This window comes from Schistocerca serialis, chromosome 9 (assembly GCF_023864345.2).
Source record: "Schistocerca serialis cubense isolate TAMUIC-IGC-003099 chromosome 9, iqSchSeri2.2, whole genome shotgun sequence".
Lineage (NCBI taxonomy): Eukaryota > Metazoa > Arthropoda > Insecta > Orthoptera > Acrididae > Schistocerca > Schistocerca serialis.
In genome coordinates, this window is record NC_064646.1 from 495,318,631 (window position 1) to 495,339,919 (window position 21,289).

Below are 21,289 nucleotides of genomic sequence, written 5' to 3' on the forward strand. Positions count from 1 at the left end.
TTAATTACTATTATTATGATCAAATGTTCCAAAATACTACTTTTTGTGGATTCTATTATTTCCAGCCTGGTTTATTTAGTTTAGTTTTTTAAAACTCCTGTTGTCCTGACTTTTTCTCCCAACATAATGAACTGATCCTTACACAAAACTGAGTTGATCCACACAGAGGGCAAGAGGGTGGAAAGTTGCCACTTTTACTCAGTTTCATGGAGATCTCATGCTTGGCAAAAAGTTTCTCTGCATCTCCAATGGATTCCAATTTCCCGGTACTGACTCACTTAAAGAAAACGCTTGTCTTCGAGGCAGCTTATTGAGATGAAACTTGTCCCACATTTTAAATTAGACCTCCAGCAATAGAAATGTGGGAACTACTGCCAATTTTGCACAGTTGTTTTTGCATGATGTATGTACAGACAGACCAAAAGACAGACAGACAGAAGGACCGAAAGACAGACAGAAGGACCAAAAGACAGACATACAGACAGAAAGACAGAGAAATAGAAAGACACACACACAAATAAAAATTCTAATAATAATTGTTTTGGCTTCTATTGCTGTTATACAGACCCCCCTATTAAGTTTTCTTAAACATCTATTTACAGACACTGGCCAGTTACAATTTTATTAAACTTTCATTGTATGTGGAGGAGGAGGGGGGGGAGGGATGTACAGTATTACTAACAATGTGTTGCTAATTCATTTCAAAATTCATTGTTCAGGTTTTACTCTACAAAGACAGTCACTCAGTCACTATAAAGTACATAGAAAAAATGTTACAGCTTTCCTGTTTTTGTAGCTTTGGTAAGTTGATCTCCATACATACAATTTTTAAAATACCTGCACTAGGACACAAGTTTACTGCCATCTTCTCATGCTCACCTTGGATCAGAGAGTAATCGAGAGAAATCAGCTACAAAACCTCCACAGCATGAGGTACCAAACTTGAGAACTTTCCTGTTGCACCATGGACCCATCTCTCATTCCAAAAGCTAGCATCCATGCCATCACTCATCCACCTGAATGTCTACTAGTGTTTAGTATGGGAAAGTTTCTTTTCCCTACAAATTTTATTCAGTTGTACTTTCACTGTGGAGAGTTTCACGTCGAAATACCATTGTCATTAGAAACAACATATGGCTGTAAAATTTTAGTGGTAAAACATATGAGAAGATATTGTTGTGAGCAAAGCCTCAGAAACATAACTGCAGAAAGTTTCAGAGAACACTGCTGTTCTCATCACTCTTGGTCAAAGAAGACTCAAGCTCCACAGCATTACCAATAATTACTTTCTTATTACTCATTTGTTCTGTGACTGCTGATTTTGCAAACTTCCATCCATTAATGTAAAATGGAAAATTATTCTGGGGCAATATCACATCTGAACACAAAATGTTCTTTTTACATAAATGTGCGATAAGAATATTACTTGTTGTATACTGTCAATCCTCATTGATTGTTTCAAAATATTTCACAGATTTCATCATGAAGCATAACCATGAGGGATGTGGAACAAATCGAGATGTAAACCATGTTAGAAATTGCTTTAACAACTAACTATTGTGAAACTACTACAAACTGTGTGTTCACTCAAGCTAAATTTAACTTACTAAAATTACCAGGGAAGTTACAGGTTGCTGTTATATTGAACAGCAGCTGTTTACAATTGCTGGTTTACTATACACATGGACTCATGGGCATTTATCACAGAACAATAGTTATCTGTGGACTGTACCAGCAGAGATCTGTTTGCAATGAGTATAGATAATTTTCATGCAGCTAGCATAAATCTTCTGTTCTTCACTGAATAACCAGATCATTTGCAGGAGGAGTGGCTCAATGTACCATAAAATTGGGGGACTTCTGACATTTAAAAGTATTCTCAAAATTACCCCAAAACTACATAAATATTTGCTGATATAAAAAGTGTAAGTTATTAAGGTTGTCATACTTCATATAAAGCATATTAAATATTGTTTGTATCTTCTATGTTTCTTGTTTTTGTTTATATGTGATTGTTCAAAGTCACAAATTGGTCAGGGTGACTGAACATTTTCCCATATCTGCACGTCCTAACTGTTTGTTCAATGACACCCTTCTTATAAGCAAGAGCATACTTTGTTGTGTATGAAAGAAGTTCTTAAAAATAAATGTTTGAGTACTATTACTTATTTCCTTTGATAACAAACAAATAGCTGATGCCTTTATGATTAAATTTTTTGGTATTGCAAATGTGAGTTAGATGATTAGAGAGAGAAAAAAAATTTAACCAGTCCTTTCGGAACTAATTTTGTTGTTATTACTAGTACTACTACTACTAAACAAAAAAGCAATTATAAATTTCTGTAGCAAAGAATTATAGAAGAGAGGTTATAACCACCAAACACAACACCAAAAGACAATCTTCCCTTTCTGTCTACTTTAGGCTCGGGTAAAACTCTACAAATGCCACCTTTTGCAACACTTGATATGTCAGATGCACAAGAGGAAAAGAAATTCATTTGATTCCAGTTTTGAACACCATTTTCCCCATTTAGATTATCTTCATTGCACATTATGTGTAATAATTTACCATCACTAATCAGCTGATTTGGAAGAGAGCATGGATACCTGCAGAATGTGTGTCCAAAGTAATCTCACAAAAGACAAAGCTCCATATTTTATTTAGCTATGACATCAAGGAATAAACCTAACTTCTTAAAATTTCAGTATAATTAAATTTACAAGTCACTTTGCCACTAAAAGTTCATTCACAATTTTTGATCCTGAATTGCTTCATGTGTGATGCAAATATTTTTTCATAAAATACTGGCAAAAGTCACCTTGCCATCAAAGGACAGCTCATTTTGTGGTATGTTTTTAATACACTTTTAAATTTATAAGGCTGCTTATTTCATAATCCATGAGCGCGTTGGAGATTTTTTTCAGAAGACTATAGAATTTTACACTGAAATATACATAACTAGGCAATGTCTCTATGGAAATTATTTTCCTCTCTTGTATAGAAGTAGATAAATCAAAATTTGACAAAATGATTTTTGTGATCAGCAATAAATACCACTAAAGAGTGAATGTACTGTGAAATAAGTGTAAGAATTCCAAAATATTTGAAGATAACTTCAGTTATCACAGCTCATGAGACAAAAAATTAGTCATCCCTAGAGAAATCATTACGAACATCATTTAACACTGTGTAATTCTGCCCCAGTACTTGATAACAACTCACAAGGTTGTCCAGATGTGTCGCATATAGGTTAAGCCACACATTCAGGATTTACTTGCACAATTCTACTTAATTGTTTAGATGCTGATGTGGACGATTTACTCGCTGTTCCAACAAGACCCACAGATTTTCTATGGGTTCACGTCAGGTGATTTTGCAGGTGAATCAAGATGTAATAGAATGGGGGATGTTCAGAAAACTGTAACATATTCTTCCACCCCATTGAACTTTGCTGTTGTAGTCTTTGCAGGTACACGTGAGCAATGGCCTCTTGTGAGGTGATTGATTCCAAATGTTCATCACATATAGTCTGCGTCACATTTCCTCTCGCTAACAGGTTGGGATGGACGGTTATTCAGTGCCTACAGTAATTTCTGTCAAGACGGGATGCGATTTTGATTCAAAAGCCTTGATATGTACCTCCAGTCCTCCTCAGTCATGGTCTCTTTCCAACAACAACTCTGACACCATGTTTTGTAGCCACAAGTTTCACATGACTGTTTGTAGACACATCTAACAGTGTGCCGCAACATATCAACAAATCCAGCAACTTCGCAGCCGTATGGCTACCGGCAAGGCCCAATACGATTGCCCTTCTTGCCACTCTGACACGTCTGCACATTTACCCATGCTTACTTACAATGTGCACTTGTAACATAAATGTCTCACTGATCACTACTGCTGTATGTTCAAACAGATGCAGTGTGCATGGAGTCGAATACATAAGTTGATCACTGCATCACCTGTAAAGATGTAATGATTCAGCCATGCATGCAAACTGGGTTAATCAATTTTTTGTCCAGTAAGCTTATTTTATTCAGATGATGCTCACCTTTGCTGAATGAATACTTTCTTTACTTTTAGTTGTCTTGCTCTAGTAGTAAATTCCATATGACAACAGAGTGAAAGAGTGCAAACTAATCTAATCAGCATGTCTTCAAAACAACAGATAAGAGATCCATGTCTCTGCAAAACATGCTGATCTTGAGTTTTCATTTTACATTATCTGTGTATCTACTGTTTTATCTCGTTATCCAACTGAACTTCATGGAATTTCATATACAACATTTAATTTAGTGGGTAGTCATTAAAGTTAACTTTTGGTACCAGCAGATCAGTCTTATTTTTTTTGACAAATAGTATGAATTTTTGAAAGGTTAAGTATAATTTTATGCAAAATTGTTATGGCTTTTGTGGCCACTTGTTGACAAACTGCCTATTGGCTTCTGTCTCGGGTTCTCGGCCGACGTCCATCTAATGATTTTTCTGATGTTTCGCCAGTACGAGTGGCTGGCATTGGCAAAGCTTCACCCTCTATTGCTGGTGGTGAACTGGAGCCGAGCTCGCGGCCGCAGACTATATGTACCTGGCGCGCCAACGTCCGAAGGCTTCTCTGCGGTCATTTCCGGTGTGGTTCTCCTCTTGCTACCTGCAAGACGGTCGTTTGCTGCAGTACGGGAAGCCAGGATCCGTTTACCTTAAGGCTTTCCTCATTCTTGTTGAAACTGTTCGCGTGTTTTAGTATTTATACAGCTTCTCTGAGCAAGCGCGTGTGATAGTGCTTCTCTACAGCCAGAGCTTCCGTGTCAGCGAATTTTATTACGTGGTCGGTCTCATTCAGTGTGTGCTCTGCCACAGCTTATTTCTCCACCTGCCCCAACCTGTAGTGTCGCTTATGCACTTTGATCCTGGTGGTAGTTGATCATCCAGTCATTCTGACAAACTTTTCCGCATGTGCATGGTATAAGGTATATTCCCGACATTGCAAGTGGGTCTCTTTTCTCCTTTGCCGATCGAAGACACTCTTTGATCTTCCTTGTCAGTTTGAAAATCGTCTTTACGCCATGTTTGCGCAATATATGGCCGATTCTGTCCGTCACTCTGGGAACGTATGGCAGAAAGGCCGTACCCGACATTTCTTTTTCTGGTTCCTTACTTCGCCAAGTGTTTGGCTCTGTTACACTTCTAATATAATTTGTGGAGTACCCATTGCTCCTCAGAACAGTTTCCAGGTGTTGCATTTCTCATTTGAGATGTTGCGGCTCACATATTCGTCCTGCTCTCATTACGAGTGTACTAATCGTGCCTCTTTTCTGGCTCGGGTGGTGGTTTGACAGTTTGTGCAGGTATCGGTCCACGTGTGTCGGTTTTCGATACATGCTGTGTCCCAGGTTTTCGCTGTCCCTCGTGACCAGCACATCTAGAAATGGCAGTTTCTTGTCCTGCACAAACTGTCAAACCACCACCTGAGCCAGAAAAGAGGCATGATTAGTATGCTCATAACGAGAGCAAACATCAGAAAAATCATTAGATGAGCGTCGGCTGAAGAACCCGAGACAGAAGCCAATAGGCAGTATAATTTTATGCTCCACATGATCTAAAGACCTTGGCAGTGTCATGGAGTGTACCAACAGAATATGTGTCATCATTTAACCTTTCCTGCTCTTAAGATATCGCATTTAGCTTATGTAAAAGACTTTATATGGAAAATCGAACACAGAAGCCGTTGACAAGTTATCCTCTGAAAATGATTTTATAAACCAGGCATACTAACAAAATCCTCACAGTACACTTAGGTTCTATCAAAGCTTTTTTGTGTTGAGCAGAAATTATTTTGAAACTTTTTGACAGATTAAAACTGTAGGCTGGGCTTGGACTCAAACCTGAATCCTTTGTCTTTCACGAGCACGTGCTAAGCGCTACAAAGAGACAGCTCACAATGAACATAATAAAATGAAACATGTGCAGTCATCATTTTGATGTTATTTTATTATATTGCAATAACTTTTGGTTACTCAATACACCATCTTCAGGCCCGAACTAATGCTCAAAGGTTGAGCTCCAATCGTATACACATTCCTGTCAGTGGCCAACATCTACGAATTGGCTTCCATAGAATATTGCAAAATGATGTCTCTGCAACAGTCTGAATAGTCAAAATCCTACAAATTGTCAGTCGCAAGGATGGACATAAAAAACTCAGTGAAGCCTGAAAGGTTGGAGGGAGGGAGGGAGGGAGGGAGAGGGAGAGGCACTGGTGGAATTAAAGCTGTGAGGATATATTGTGGGTCATGCTCTGACAGCTAAGTCAGTAGAGTATTTTCCAGCAGAAGGCAAAGGTCCCGATTTTATGTACTTGTCTGGCACGCAGTTTTAATCTGCCAGGAACTGTGAAACTAGTGCACAGGCTGCTGGAGAGTGAAAAATTGTTCTGCAAAGTATGTTCACTGCAATGTGTATCATATCCTGATGGAAGATCACAAATGTGATCAATAGAATAGCCAAACAACTAAACTGAAGCAAACTTTTGTTTCAATAATAGATGTTTTCTGAGCTTGCTTTCTCTCTCTCTCTCTCTCTCTCTCTCTCTCTCTCTCTCGGAAAAGAAAAAAAGCAAACTTATTTACCTAGAAGCTGAATAATCCATGCATTGTCTTCTCTATGGTGTGTTTAAATTGCCAGTGTACATTTAGAAGTCACAGCATTATCAGGCTTCAATTATCCTTCAGTTCCGTGTCTCAGTTTTGGCAAGAGTAGTCACTATGGCTACTGTGAAAACTTATTTATTACATCTTTTAATGGGCATGTCTATTTTATTTTACAGGTCTCTGTTAAATAATAAATTTGATTACAAAAGTTTTAACTGAGCTTTATTTACAAAAATTAGATTCTACATACAGAAAACAATTTGCAGTTAAACTGTAGTAATAACAAAAATATTTCTTAAGTCCCTGTTACTTAACACTTAGCAAATACTGATTCCCAAGTAATACAATCTTCCCACAAGGACATACTTTATTCAGTTTCACTCGTACACAGAAGCACACTCGATACGTGAAATTAAGTAACTGATATGCAGACTGCCATCACTGCCAAATCTGCTTGCCGAGGAACTTTTTACTTCCCAAGAAATATATTTAATACTTTAACAACATACAACTAGTAGTTAAAGACTAAAATAATTTCTAAAGGGAAATCTAAAACTATTTCCTGACAATCACGAACAAAGAACTTTTACACAATTTCACGGATAAGAAAGCACTTGTTCATCTGCCTTCCATTTCCAAGTAACAGCAAATTGCAAAATTATTTGTGTGATCCTCTGAAGTGATAAAATCATTTTTGCTTTAGTACAACTTTGTCCAGAGCAGAACAATGTTTACAGCTATAAAATTTATGTGCTTATTGTCTAATGCCAGCAGGCATTTTCGGTTGCATTGTTGTACAATCTTATGTAAGCTCCTTTAGCCCACAGGTCTCATTTACAGTTTTGATTCATTAATGAAATACTGCTTCAAAAGCTGAATTTCATAAAAAACCTCTTCACAACAGTACTGATACTCAGATTACTAATATGGAAGTTGCAATTCTACTAACCTCTCACATTTAAACCAGGTCAGAAACAAAGGATTTCCAGGCACACACAGAGCTGCTGGATACTAAGGTCTTAACACCAGCAAATACCGTACTCCAAACACACAGAAATTTCATAACATGACAAAGTTTAAAGCTGAACAATAAATTAACCACAAACAAAACACTACACTCACCCTCATGATCACAAATTTCGAGTTCGGTAAGGAAGAATCTTTAAATAATGTGTGAAATATAGACAAGCATTCTGTGTAGTTTTTTAATGCCTACAGTTACATGATAAAAGAAAAATAAACACACACACAAACATATATAAACTACAGATAAAATGGTTCACATTAATTTATATTTACATTTACTTACAGTGTGGACAACTAAATAAGTATATATTTACATCATAATAACAATGTTCAAGCAAAAGGCTAATTACACACACACACACACACACACACACACACACACACACACACAACACACACACACACTTGCAAAAACAAATGAGCACATCCAGTCTGAAAAAGCACTTTAAAAACATTTTCTTTCTCCAGTGTCTGCATGAAGAAGTCACACTTTCAAAACAGTCTTCACATTTTGTCTAAAAAAATCCAGTAAATTAGCCAGTGCAGTGGGCTGTCACACCAACTTTCTGAAAACCAATCTCAGCACTGCTGAGAGGAAGAGAATATGGTTGTCTACTACCCACAGTATTTCAAAGTCTTAACTGCACCATTAAGTTCCAGCTGAAATAAAGTTTATATCTGGTACACATCATCTGCTGAGGAATTCTGCAGGGCAGAAACCAGAGAAAATAAGAAAGGAGCAGCTCGGAAGAATCTCTCTCTAAGATGAAGATGCTTCAGCCAAAACTCTACTGCGACGGAAATCTCGATGCAAATTAAGGCAGTTCAGACAGGAAGATAATGTCCCTGAGGCTTGTAGAAGATCTTTCCTCTCACAATACGACGACCAAGCTCCTGCAATAGCAGCTTCTTTTCCTTCTTAATTTTTTTTAGAACACCCTTATTTTCTTGAGCTCTTCTCGACAAGTACGGCAGCACCTCCTCAATTGGACCGTACGGGATGTACTTGTACGCTGAATACCCTGACTGGCCTGTAATCATAAGACACAAATTCACACACCATTGTCATACACAATACAAAGAGCAGAGGATACATATCAAAATTTACAGTAGTTATCGAGAGTCTGTCTACTAAAAAGCTAACTTCCACAATGTGACTGTATGTCACAATTTTCTTCACTATTACAATTGTCAGTACCACTATTAAACTGTGTCTAGGCATGTTTGAGAACTCCCAGTTGCACGACTGTTTCACAAACATTCGCATGATGTGTTTTATAGAACATTTATTCAACATACTGCTGGTGTTCTTTGATATGACTACAACACAACGGCACCATTCAAGTGCAACAGTTTTGTTATCACCAAAGTTATGACCCAGATACATAATGTATGCCAACAACACATCTTGTGAAATGTGAACGATTCAATGTTTTAGATTTAGCTTATGCATTTGTTATTAGACTCATAGAAGCATTCTGTTCACATGTTGTGTTCTATTGTTTAAAAAAGTATTCCATATTTTGAGAGTTGCTGGTATCAACCAAAACAAGACAAAAATTTCCAGTAAACATGGGCTCTAAAATGCATACCTTAATACCTATGAGCAATTGTTCATCTTCGGTACTATAAAACACATCTCTTCTACTGCAAGCTCTTTACTATTTTGAACCACGTATAAAAGGCACTAAAAAAATTAGGACATATTCCTCTGTCAAGTGCAACACCTGCTGGATACAGCAAGCAGTCAACACCTGTTAGTGTTGTTACTGGAGATGTGGTTCAAATGTGAAGGAGCATCAGTCAATTTTCTCTTGAATGTCTGACAAACTCTCACACATACATTTAATGGGCAATGCATTGGTCAGAGAGGTCCAGCACATTGGCTAGCTAGTTCCCTCCTATCTTAATCTCTTGGATTGTTGGTTGTGGAGACATCTGAAATCTATGTTGTATCGAAGGCCCTTAATGACATACAAACATTACCAAAATGAATCATCAGTGCCTGCCAGTGCATCCATGATCAACCTCGAAGTTTTCAGAGATGCTTTATCCCCAACATGTCACAAAGAACCATATCTTACCAGAAATTTATGCCATATTGATCAACTCTTTTAGCAATGGCTCACAAGTGCAGGTCATATGAAACAGTAAGAAAATTACATTAGGAGCTTTGCTGTTTCATAGTAACACAATGGTGTGTTCTCATTTGTTTACTTGCCCTGGCCATGGCAGCCCGAGACTGTGGTCATGTGTATGCGAGTTGCATGTGTGTGTGTGTGTGGGGGGGGGGGGGGGGGGGGGAGGGGGGGGGGGAGGGGGGGGGGATCTATTCTGATGATGACCTGTTTGCAACTTAGCATCTCACCTATGTTACGAGTAGCAATTATTCTTTTTCACAATATTATAATTATTCCATTCTGGATTTTCCATAGTTTCTCCCCCCCAAGAGTAAAACAGTTTGCTTTATGTAGGGGTGACAATGAAACTGCCATCCAGTACTTCATAATTAAATAATGATCATTTGCAATCCTTAGAGAGTGCTTCTTGATTTAATTTTCAATATATCTGCCAGTTACTGTTCTCCTCATCTATGGATATTTCAGGAGACTAAGTTGTGCATAATTTACACACACACACACACACACACACACACACACACACACACACACACACACACAGAGAGAGAGAGAGAGAGAGAGAGAGAGAGAGAGAGAGAGAGAGAATGGAAAACAGCCTAAGCAAACCAATAAAAATAACACTCAAAACCATACCAAAAAGAAAAGAAAAAACAAATTAACAATCCCAAAAACAGAAGAAGTGATCCAGAAATGGTGGTAATCTTCAAGGAATTTCCCCTCACAACCAAATACGTGGCAAAACCCCCAAACTGAGCTCAAATAAATAAAAGTCTAATAACTAAAGATGAACAATAGCTTCCACAAGCAAAGCCAATACGCACGTCTGGTGGACAGAAGAGAGTGATTCCTTGAACTGAGAAGAAAACAGTCAAAGCTTATTAAGCATAAGAAAATTGGCAAGCAAAAATCTCGAAATAATAATAAAGTCCAAGAAGACCAACTCATCTTTCATATCAATGAAGACTTAATCTAAAAGAACGAAAGGAACTGTTATAAGACGTCATTTTTTTTAAAAAAAAGAAAAACAAATACAACCTACTGACCCTACAACTCCATGACAAAAATGGAAATATTGCTCACAACTAAGACAATTGCAAAATACTGGCAGAATATTTCAGAAACCTCCTAAACTGTGTAGAATCCATAAAAAGAATGGACTTTAAGACCTCAACAACAATTAACCCTAACTCTGAACCACCCACCACCAAGCAACTACAGTCATTCATTTTAAATCTCAAAAACTATAAGGGAGTGGGAGAAAACCAAATCACAGCTGAACATTTGGGAAAAAATGTTAAAAAAAATGCCACAGACATTCAGTGAAACATCTTTGAAAAAATCTGGATAAATGAAAGAATCTCAGATGAATGTAAGATGAGCCTCATTCATGAGCTCCATAAGAAACAGTTCAAAACAGACCCACACAATTACAAAGGGATCTCACTCTTAGGCGTAACAAACAAGATATTCTCTAAAGTGCTACTAAACAGAGCAGAACCTGAATTAGACCATGAACTTTGGACAGTACCAAGTGGGTTTCAGGAAAGGGCGATCTTGCCCAGAACAAATAAGCCTCAAAAAACCCTTGAAACTGCCACAAATCAAGAGCCAAATTATATTTTATCACTTTCATCAATTTTAAAAATGAATAAAACTCAGTGGATTAGGAATCCCTCAGCTCTATCCTAAAATAATTAAAGCTAGTCCGAGAAATCCTTACCAACACATACTCCAGAATCAAACTTATGGGAGAACTCTCCAACCCTTTTGAGATAAAAGCTCATGTATAATACGGAGACCGACTCTCAGATACTGCTGTTTAACAGCACCCTTGAAGAAGTAGTCATAGCATGAGACATAGATTTTGTTTGTGCTACGTGCTGTCGACCAGTAGCACGTTCATAAATGGTAATTAAAAGTAACACCAGAACTACAGAGCATGGGAAAAGCATAGCCATGAACAATTGTTTTGTAGATCTCGTGTGGTTGAGTTGGTACAGTGCAAGTTCATGGTACCTGAGATCCCACATTTAAAACCCACCAATAAATTTTTTTACCTGTTTATGCCTGAAACTGTTATATGGGAGAACATTTTCCTGGCATATAAAAGGACTTTTCAGAGTATGTAGCAATGTTCTTTTGGGAGTCTGCTTTTGTTTTGTTAGTTGAAAGTAGTAAACAAATAGAGTACATTCATATAGATAGTCGTGGTGTTCTGTCGCACATGTGTTTGCCACTTTCAACTAATGAAATGAAAGCAGATTGCTATAAGAACACTGCTATGAACACTAAAAAGATGTTTTACACACCAGGAAAATGTTCTTCCATCTAACAGTTTCACACGTAAACAGTTGCAAGAAACTGTCATCAGTGGGATTTGAATGTAGGATCTTTGATACAGCATGCTCTTGCTCTAAAAAACCGTCCATGCAATATCTACAGAGTTGTTATTCACAGATATGGATTTCCTGTGCTCTGTAGTTGTGGTGTTACTTTTAATTACCATTTTCACATGTTCTACTGGACAACAGCACATAGCATGAACTAAATTGGTGCTTTAGTTGATACTCGATTGACATAGAACGTTTGGCACGGATACGAGTGTCTGACTTCTGGAGGATTGGGTGTGGGATCTTGATAGAATACCTGTAGAAAAAATAGGTCTCAAAATCTCCTTTGAAAAGACAAAGATACTGACAAAAACACAAAATACCCACCAAAACATTTTCAGAGATCATCATAGAATTCAAATATCTTTGACAATGGATCAGCTGCAATGCCCTTGAGAAAATGGCAATGGAATGTAGAAGTAAAGTTGAAGTGGCCTTCTGTCCCTCAAAAAAAGATCAGAAAAAGAATGACTATGCCTAGAGAAAGGCACTGAACATAAAAAGCAATTGACTTAATGAAACCTGAAAGTTGGGTGAAACTGAAGAAGAAAAATAAACCTAACTCCATGGAAACAACACAATGTGTTAGTCATCAAAGTTATCAACGCAATTTAAATGATGTATCAGAAAATTATGAGGATTCAGCTTACATAAATTGTCTGGAAGAGATAAAAACAACTGAGATGTATATTTTCATTCTGTAGAAATGTTAAATTGCCATAATGCTAAGCGAATTCAGTCACTACTAGACCACCAGGGACACACATTTCTCAACAGCATTAACTTCAAAAGTTTGCTCATTTTAGATTACAGCCTCATGGCTCACAAAATTCATGTCCTTATAGTATTTGGGGACAGTAATGGAACAACAGATATGTTAGATTACAACATTTTTCTTGAAACTCTTAACTAGGATATGAACAACACTATAACTGCTGAGGAGCTGTTATCTCTCTCTCTCTCTCTCTCTCTCTCTCTCTCTCTCTCTCACTCACTCACACACTCACTCACTCACTCACTCACACACACACTCACACACACACACACACAAAGCATGCACACGACTGCTAACTCCTGCACCTCGAGTCAGAATGCAACATCATGTGGGATGCAATCAGCAGTCAGCAGGGAGTGGAGAAGGGCAGGGGCAAGGGGAAAGGGAAGGGACAGCAGTGGAGAGACAAATGCTGTTTGGTGGAGTGTGCAGGGACTAGGTCCCAACAGGTGCAGTGCCAGGAGGTTGTGTGGCATGAAGGGGTGTGTGTGTGTGTGTGTGTGTGTGTGTGTGTGTGTGTGTGTGTGAGGGGGGTAGGGGGGGGGGATGTGTTAGAGGCTGCAAATAAAGAGGGTCGGAGAAGAGACTGGGACAGAAATGATAGGACATAGGGGGTGGAATCTGTTGGGTGGAGGGTATGGGGGTTACGTAGGTGGAGGCCAGGATAATTATGGTATCAGAGAATGTGTTTTAAGGACAACTCCCATCTTTTCTGGTCGAGGGAAGGATCCAGATGGCTCAGGAAGTGAGGCAGCCATTGAAATGTTTAGCCGCATGTTGTGCCACAGGGTAGTCTACTTTGCTCATGACTACAGTTTGGCAGTGACCGTTCATCCTGGTCAACAGCTGGTTGGTAGCCAAACCAACATAAAAAGCTCTTTAATGATTGCACCAGAGCTGGAAAATGACAGGTGGCCTGGGCCCTGAAAGAGTAGGATAAACCTGTGACAAGACTGGAACAGGAAGTGCTGGGTGGCTGGATTTAGCAGGTTTTGCATCTGGGTCTTCTTCCACAGGGATATGATCCTTGTGGTAATGGGTTGGAATTGGGAGTGAGAGTGGCATAGGGATGGACTAGGATGTTGTGGAGGTTGGGTCGGTGACAGAACACCACTTTAGGAATGGTTGGAAGTGTCTTGAGTAGGCTGTCCCTCATATCAGGACATGATGATAGGTGATCAGAGCCCTGGCAAAGGATGTGGTTCAGTTGTTCCAGTCCTGGGTGGTAACGTGGGGGGGACACCTTTGTGGCTAGTTTTTGAGGGTGGTGTGAGGATTGGGGTTGTGAGGGGAAATGGCACGGGAGATCTGTTTGTAGACTAGGTCCCAGGGATACTGCCTCTCTCAGCACACTGAGGAAGGGAGTTTTTGTCACTGCAGATACACCATTCCTGGGTGGCCAGGCTATATGGGAGAGAGTTTTTGGTGCAAAAGGGATGACAGCTGTCAAAGTGCAGATACCTTGGTGGTTGGTAGGTTTAATGTGGACAAAGGTGCAGATGGAGCCATCAGAGAGGAGGAGGTCAAGATCTAAGAAGGTAGCATGGTGGGTTGAAGAGGCCCATGTGAAGCGGATAGGAGGGAAGCTGTTGAGGTTGTGAGGGAATGAAGAAAGACATAGGTCCATTCAGCAATACTAAACAGTCCTCCAAAGTAGTACATTCAGTCAACGATTTAACAATTGCAAATTTCAGGGAAAGCCTACAGCAGTTAGACTGGGATGAGGTGTACCGTGAACCTGATGCCAATTTAAAATATAATTTATTTCATGACATTTTTGTAAATGCATTTGAAAACTGCTTCCCCAAGAAAATAGTTAAATATACTCATAAGAAACCTTGTAACAAACCATGGCTTACTAAGGGTATAAAAATATCTTGTAACCGGAAAAGGGAAATGTATCTGACAGCAAGAAAGAGTAGTGACCCAGAAACTATCAAACATTATAAAAACTACTGTGTTATATTAAGAAAAGTTATTAAAAAATCCAGAAGTATGTGTATCATGTCTGAAATCAGCAACTCTGATAATAAAATTAAAACAATTTGGAATATTATTAAAAGAGAAACAGGTCAACCAAGAGCACAGGAAGAAAGTATTACCATCAAATTGAATGAAAACTTTACGAACAAAAAGTCAGAAGTTGAAAATATTTTTAATAATCATTTTCTAAATGTTGTGGATATAGTAGGATCCAGATGTTCATTAGAAGATGCTAGGCTGTTAATGGAAGAGGCATTTCCAGCAAAATACTAAAAGCTTGTTCTCAACAGATAAGTAAGATTCTCAGCCACCTGTGTAATAGCTCTCTGGAACAGGGCATTTTCCCTGATAGACTGAAATATGCTATTGTTATACCTTTGCATAAAAAGGGGGATAGATCTGATGTTAACAATTACCGTCCAATCTCCCTTCTAACAACTTTATCCAAAATTTTTGAGAAAGTAATGTATTCAAGAGTAGCTTCACATATCTGTAAAAATGAAGTACTAACAAAATGTCAGTTTGGTTTCCAGAACGGTTTTTCAACAGAAAATGCCATATATGCTTTCACCAATCAAATTTTGAATGATCTGAATAACCGAACACCACCCATTGGGATTTTTTGTGATCTCTCAAAGGCTTTTGATTGTGTAAATCATGAAATTCTGCTACACAAGCTCAAGAATTGTGGCATGAGTGTGATAGTGCACAAATGGTTTAATTCGTACCTAACTGGAAGAGTGCAGAAAGTTGAAATAAGCAGTTCTCATAATATGCAAAGATCAGCACATTCCTCAAACTGGGGAACTATCAAGAATGGGGTTCCACAAGGGTCAGTCTTGGGTCCTTTGTTGTTCTTAATATATATTAATGACTTGCCATTCTATATTCATGAAGAGGCAAAGTTAGTTCTCTTTGCTGATGATACAAGTATAGTAATCACACCTGACAAACAAGAATTAACTGATGAAATTATCAATACTGTCTTTCAGAAAATTACTAAGTGGTTCCTTGTAAATGGACTCTCACTGAATTTTGATAAGACACAGTACATACAGTTCCGTACAGTGAATGGTACGACGCCCTTAATAAATATAGACCTTAATCAGAAGCATATAGCTAAGGTACATTATTCCAAATTTTTAGGTGTGTCCATTGATGAGAGATTAAATTGAAAGAAACACATTGATGATCTGCTGAAACGTTTGAGTTCAGCTACTTATGCAATAAGGGTCATTGCAAATTTTGGTGATAAACATTTCAGTAAATTAGCTTACTACACCTATTTTCACTCATTGCTTTCATATGGCATCATATTTTGGGGTAATTCATCACTGAGGAATGAAGTATTTATTGCACAAAAGCGTGTAACCAGAATAATAGCTGGAGTCCACCCAAGATCACCCTGCAGACATTTATTTAAGGATCTATGGATATTCACAGTAGCTTCTCAGTATATATACTCTCTTATGAAATTTGTTATTAACAACCAAACCCAATTCAAAAGTAATAGCAGTGTGCATAACTACAATACTAGGAGAAAGGATGATCTACACTATTCAAGATTAAATCTAACTTTGGCACAGAAAGGGGTGAATTATACTGGCACTAAAGTCTTTGGTCACTTACCAAATAGTATCAAAAGTCTGGCAGATAACCAACAAGTATTTAAGAAGAAATTAAAAGAATTTCTGAATGACAACTCCTTCTACTCCATAGAGGAATTTTTAGATATAAATTCAGAATAAAAAAGAAAAAAAAGAAAAATTATAAAAAAATAAAAAACACAAAAAATAAAAAGTTGTTATATTAACTTAGGTATGTTGTTAAATTAACTTAATTATGTCATGTATTGGAATATTTGACTCGTTCCACATCATTACGAAATATCGTATTCATGATCCATGGAACTAGTATTAATCTAATCTAATCTGTGCAAGGTGTCATAGGGGTGAGGAGGGAAATGTATTCAGGGGAAATGTCCTGGGAAGGGCCTAAGGCCTTAAGCAGGGATTGGAGTTTGTTTTTTTTTTTTTTTTTTTTTTTTTTTACTTCTGGGATAGGATCACTCTGGCAACATTCATAGGCGGAGGAGTCAGACAATTGGCAGAGGCCTTCTGCCAGGTAGTCACTGTGATTCATCACAACAGCCATGAAACCTTTGTCTGCAGGTAGAATGTTAGATCAGGATTTGTTTTAAAGCTTGTATGGCTTTTCTTACTTCTACAGAAAGGTTGGTGTTCTGAGGAAGGGACCTGAGGAAGGACAGTGAGGCTTAGTTGGAGGTAAGGAATTCCTGGAAAGTTACCAGTGAGTGGTTAGGTGGAAGGGGGAGAAGATCACAGTTTGATGGTTGTATGAACTGGAAGAGGTAGGATTCAACCTAGGAATTAGAGTGGTTTTGGTTGGAGGGATTGGCAGTAAGGACATGCTTCCACTGCAGGGATTGGGAGGAGGAGAGTAGAACTTCGCAAGTCCAGCATGGTTAAATTTGGAGAGGATTGAAACTTCTGTGGAGCTGAGGATTTTGGTGGAAAGGTTAACAACAGTGTTACGGGAATGTCTGGGCTCTGGGTTTGGTGGAGGTTTTGTAGGGAGTTTTGGGGGTGTGGCAAGATGAAAAGGTCAGCAAGGCAGGATTTAGCAGCTATGAGGGGTGGACAACGGAGCACTGTGGCTACGATAGTGGTTTGGCACCCTGAGGTGGCAGCAGGATGTCAGCAGGTTGGATAATTTATGGAGATAGTGTCTGGAATGCTCTGCCAGGTGCTGGAGAGCAAGGGATTCAATTTTGGAGATGTGATGTACAGAGTAGGAATTGCAGAGTAGTAGTAGTAGTAGTAGTAGCACTATCTTGCGGAGGAAGCAGAGATGGTTCTGGGATGCCTGTGCCATGGAGATGTGTTTCTGCAGTACCAGGTTTGAGAGGGCCATGGATTGGCAGAATCTGAAAAAGTGTTGGTCATTGTGAAAGGAGGGGGGTATATCGTGGTTTAGGCAGCATTTGAGAAACAGGATATGGGACTGGGTCATAGTCAGGAAAAAGGATATCATGGTTGCCACAAGTTTCCCAAAATGAAATTCCCTGATATTTATCTGATTTCCAGACACGTTTTAACATTTTTCCCCAACAAATTTTTAGATCTCAAGGGTAAGGCAAGATGTAAGTTGACAACATGTCTTTGCAGCTATGGTACAAGAAACAATAGTGCAAACAACGAAATTTCTAAAGAAACTTGCAAGCAAATGGCGTTTCCTGATGTGGGCAACAATCTTAAGTACTATCACCACCATATTTTGTAATGATATAGATGGAGAAAGCAAGCCAAATGGTTTGTGTGTTTCATTAAGACCACTGATGTTACTTTATTTCAATAAAATTAAACACATTTGGTGACAAAAATATGCATTTTCTTGGAGTCCAAAGACAAGTTCAAAATACCTTCACTGATTTCAGAAACAACCTTAGAAAAAAAATAAGAAGTGTATAAGGTGGGGAAGAATTGTGTTAACTAACACTTTAGGTGACCACCAATAAAATGTTGGTCCTACAATGTTTGTTATTGTCGGTTAATACTGAGTGATTTCCCTTATTTTATGGGTATTCCGCAATTTTTCTTTCGAGAAATATATGAGTACAAAGCGTACAAACTGCCAGCGACTGACACAGTTTCCTTCTCCATACTTTCAAACATACGTAACTAAGTGCAAAAATGTACTAAAACAAATAAAATGTCTAAAATGTCACCCTGTACAACGTACTTGTGGTGAGACAGTCACAATTCCTGAAATCCATCACACATGGCCTCTGGCCTGCTGAAGAGCACCACAGTCCTGGGTTCATGGATAAACCATGAAAATCTGCTGCATTATGCCACACACAAGACAGACTCAACCTGCGGGCAGATCGGTAGGACTAGATCCGACGAGAATGATGCAGAAATGGGCAAAATAGATATTGATGGCTGTGAGAGCAGCATATGTAAAACCATGTGCAACCACAGAAAACTGCACACAAATGCATTAAAAATGTACAGAAATGTGGGTGACAAGGAACAATGAGGTATGGAATTGAGAGAGAGAGAGAGAGAGAGAGAGAGAGAGAGAGAGACGATAAGTGAAGAGAGAGAAGGCGTGGGGATAGGTAAGGTCAAGGTTCAAAAGTTCATGAGGAACCATCGCCTATAAACTTTGCCAGAGTGATCCCATCCCAGAAGTCCAAAAAAACTCCAATCCCTACTAAAGGCCTTAGGCCCTTCCGAGAAAATCTCCCCTGAATCCATTTCTCTCTTCACCCCAGTGACACCCACTTTCTACATGCTCCCCAAAATCCACAAACCCAACAATCCTGGTTAGTTAGTGTGCCCCCACTGAAAGAATTTCAGCACCCATTGACCAACGCCTCCAACCAATTGCCCATAATCTAGCCTCCCACGACAAAGTCAACAACCACTTCCTTCACTGACCACCGTCCCCACCCCTTTACCTTCTGGATCCCTATTGTCCCTGTTGATGCCACCTTCCTATACAGCAACATCTCATTCCCATGGTCTTACTGTTCTTTAACACAACATTTCCCAATATCCTTCATGCTCCAAATCCAGAACCTCTTTCCTCATACACCTTACTAACTCTATCCTAACCCATAACTACTGCTCATTTGAAGGGAAGGTATGTAAATAAATCCCTTGTATGCCAACTTTTTTATGGGCTGTCTAGAGGAGATCGTCCTAGCCTCTCAAAATAGCAAACTTCTAGTCTGGTTCTGGTTCAGGTTCATTGAAGATATCTTTATTATCTGGATTCAGAACCAAGACACACTTTCTTTGTTCCTTCACAACCTTCTCTCCCATCCGCTTCAGGTGATTACCCTCAAGCCAGCATGCCACCTTCCTAGTTGTTGACCTCTTGTCTCTGATGGCTCCATCTGCACCTCTGTCCACATTGAACCTACGAATCACCAACAGTATCTGCATTTTGACAGCTGTCAACCCTTTCACACCAAAAAATCTCTCTCATATAGCCTGTCCACCCAGGAATGATGTATCTGCAGTGACAAAAACTCCCATAGTCCGTGTGCTAACGGTCTCACCAAGGCCTTTACACACAGGCACTATCCCCCAGACCTAGTCCGCAAACAAATCTCCCATGTCATTTCTCCTCACAACTCCTATCCTCACACCACCCCCAAAAATCATCCACAAAGGAGTGCCATTTTCCATCTCTGCTGCAATCATTACAAAGCTTTTTACATTGGTATGACTACCAACCAGCTGACCACCAGGATGAACAGCCACCGCCAAACTGTGGTCAAGAGCAAAGTTGACCACCCTGTGGCACAACATGCAGCTGAACATAACTATTTCAATAGCTGCCTCACTACCCAAGCCATTTGGATCCTTCCCTTCACCAGCAGCTTTCTGACCTGTGCAGATGGCAGTTATCCTTATAACACATTCTCTGCTGCCGTAATTATCCTGCCCTCCACCTGCAGTATCATACTGTTACCACACCCTCCACCCTACAGATTCCACCCCCTGTGTCCTATCAGATCCTTCCCATTCTCATCTCCCACCCTCTTATTTGGAGCCCTCTGCCAACGCAACCACCTGTCTGTCCCACTCTCTTCATTTATTGTTCATTTTTCCCGATCTCCCTACCCCACAACTTCCTGACATGGCACCTGCTGGAGTCTAGTCCCTGCACATTCCACCATACAGTATTTGCCTCTCTCCCCACCAGTATGCTACTGTTCCTTCCCCTTCCCCTTTCCCTTCTCCACCCCCTGCAGATTGCTGCTTGCATTCCACATGATGTTGCATTCTGGCCCGAGATACTGGAGTTGGCAGTTTTGTGTGTGTGAAGTGTGCTTGAGCATCTTAATCAAACCTGTCTGCAACTTTGTGTGTCTTCTTTATGGTAAGTAATAATCCATCTTTCCCTACATTGTTGATATTGGTATTGGGAGCTTCCACTGTGTTAGCAGAACACAGCCTGAGAGATAAAATCTTCATAAGACATCATTTTACAATTAGTTTATTTCAATTAATGAACTATTTTAATTATCATATGTTTTTACAAGTACAAAAAAGTATCTACAGTCAGACAGTAATGCCCGAAAGTGACAACCAGTCCAGAGCACTCCAAGTCACTCGGTATAGAGTCCCCAGATCACTGTCAAATGCTCAGAATGGGCACTCTGTAACAATGAGTTCTACTGTTTGGACCACCACTCTGTAGTCACAGTCAGTAGATGAATGGAAACATCACTTCTTCAGAGTGTAAACACACCTCCCTTGACCTGCTCTAAAGCAGTTCAGCCTTGA

General features: G+C 39.2%; 1 protein-coding gene and 1 long non-coding RNA gene across 3 annotated transcripts in view; one reads left to right on the top strand and one right to left on the bottom strand.

The window, feature by feature from the left end:
• Positions 1-21,289, top strand: part of LOC126418919 (uncharacterized) — a 90,037-nt gene that overhangs the window by 47,166 nt on the left and 21,582 nt on the right. The gene's annotated exons all lie outside the window — the stretch shown is intronic.
• LOC126418916 (proline dehydrogenase 1, mitochondrial-like) overlaps positions 6,907-21,289 on the bottom strand; it is a 288,058-nt gene continuing 273,675 nt past the window's right edge. For both annotated transcript variants that reach the window (XM_050085942.1, XM_050085941.1), the window contains one exon: positions 6,907-8,705. In XM_050085942.1, coding sequence (XP_049941899.1) covers positions 8,500-8,705 — 206 coding nt within the window. In that variant the 3' untranslated portion in view covers positions 6,907-8,499. The remainder of the gene's footprint in view (positions 8,706-21,289) is intronic.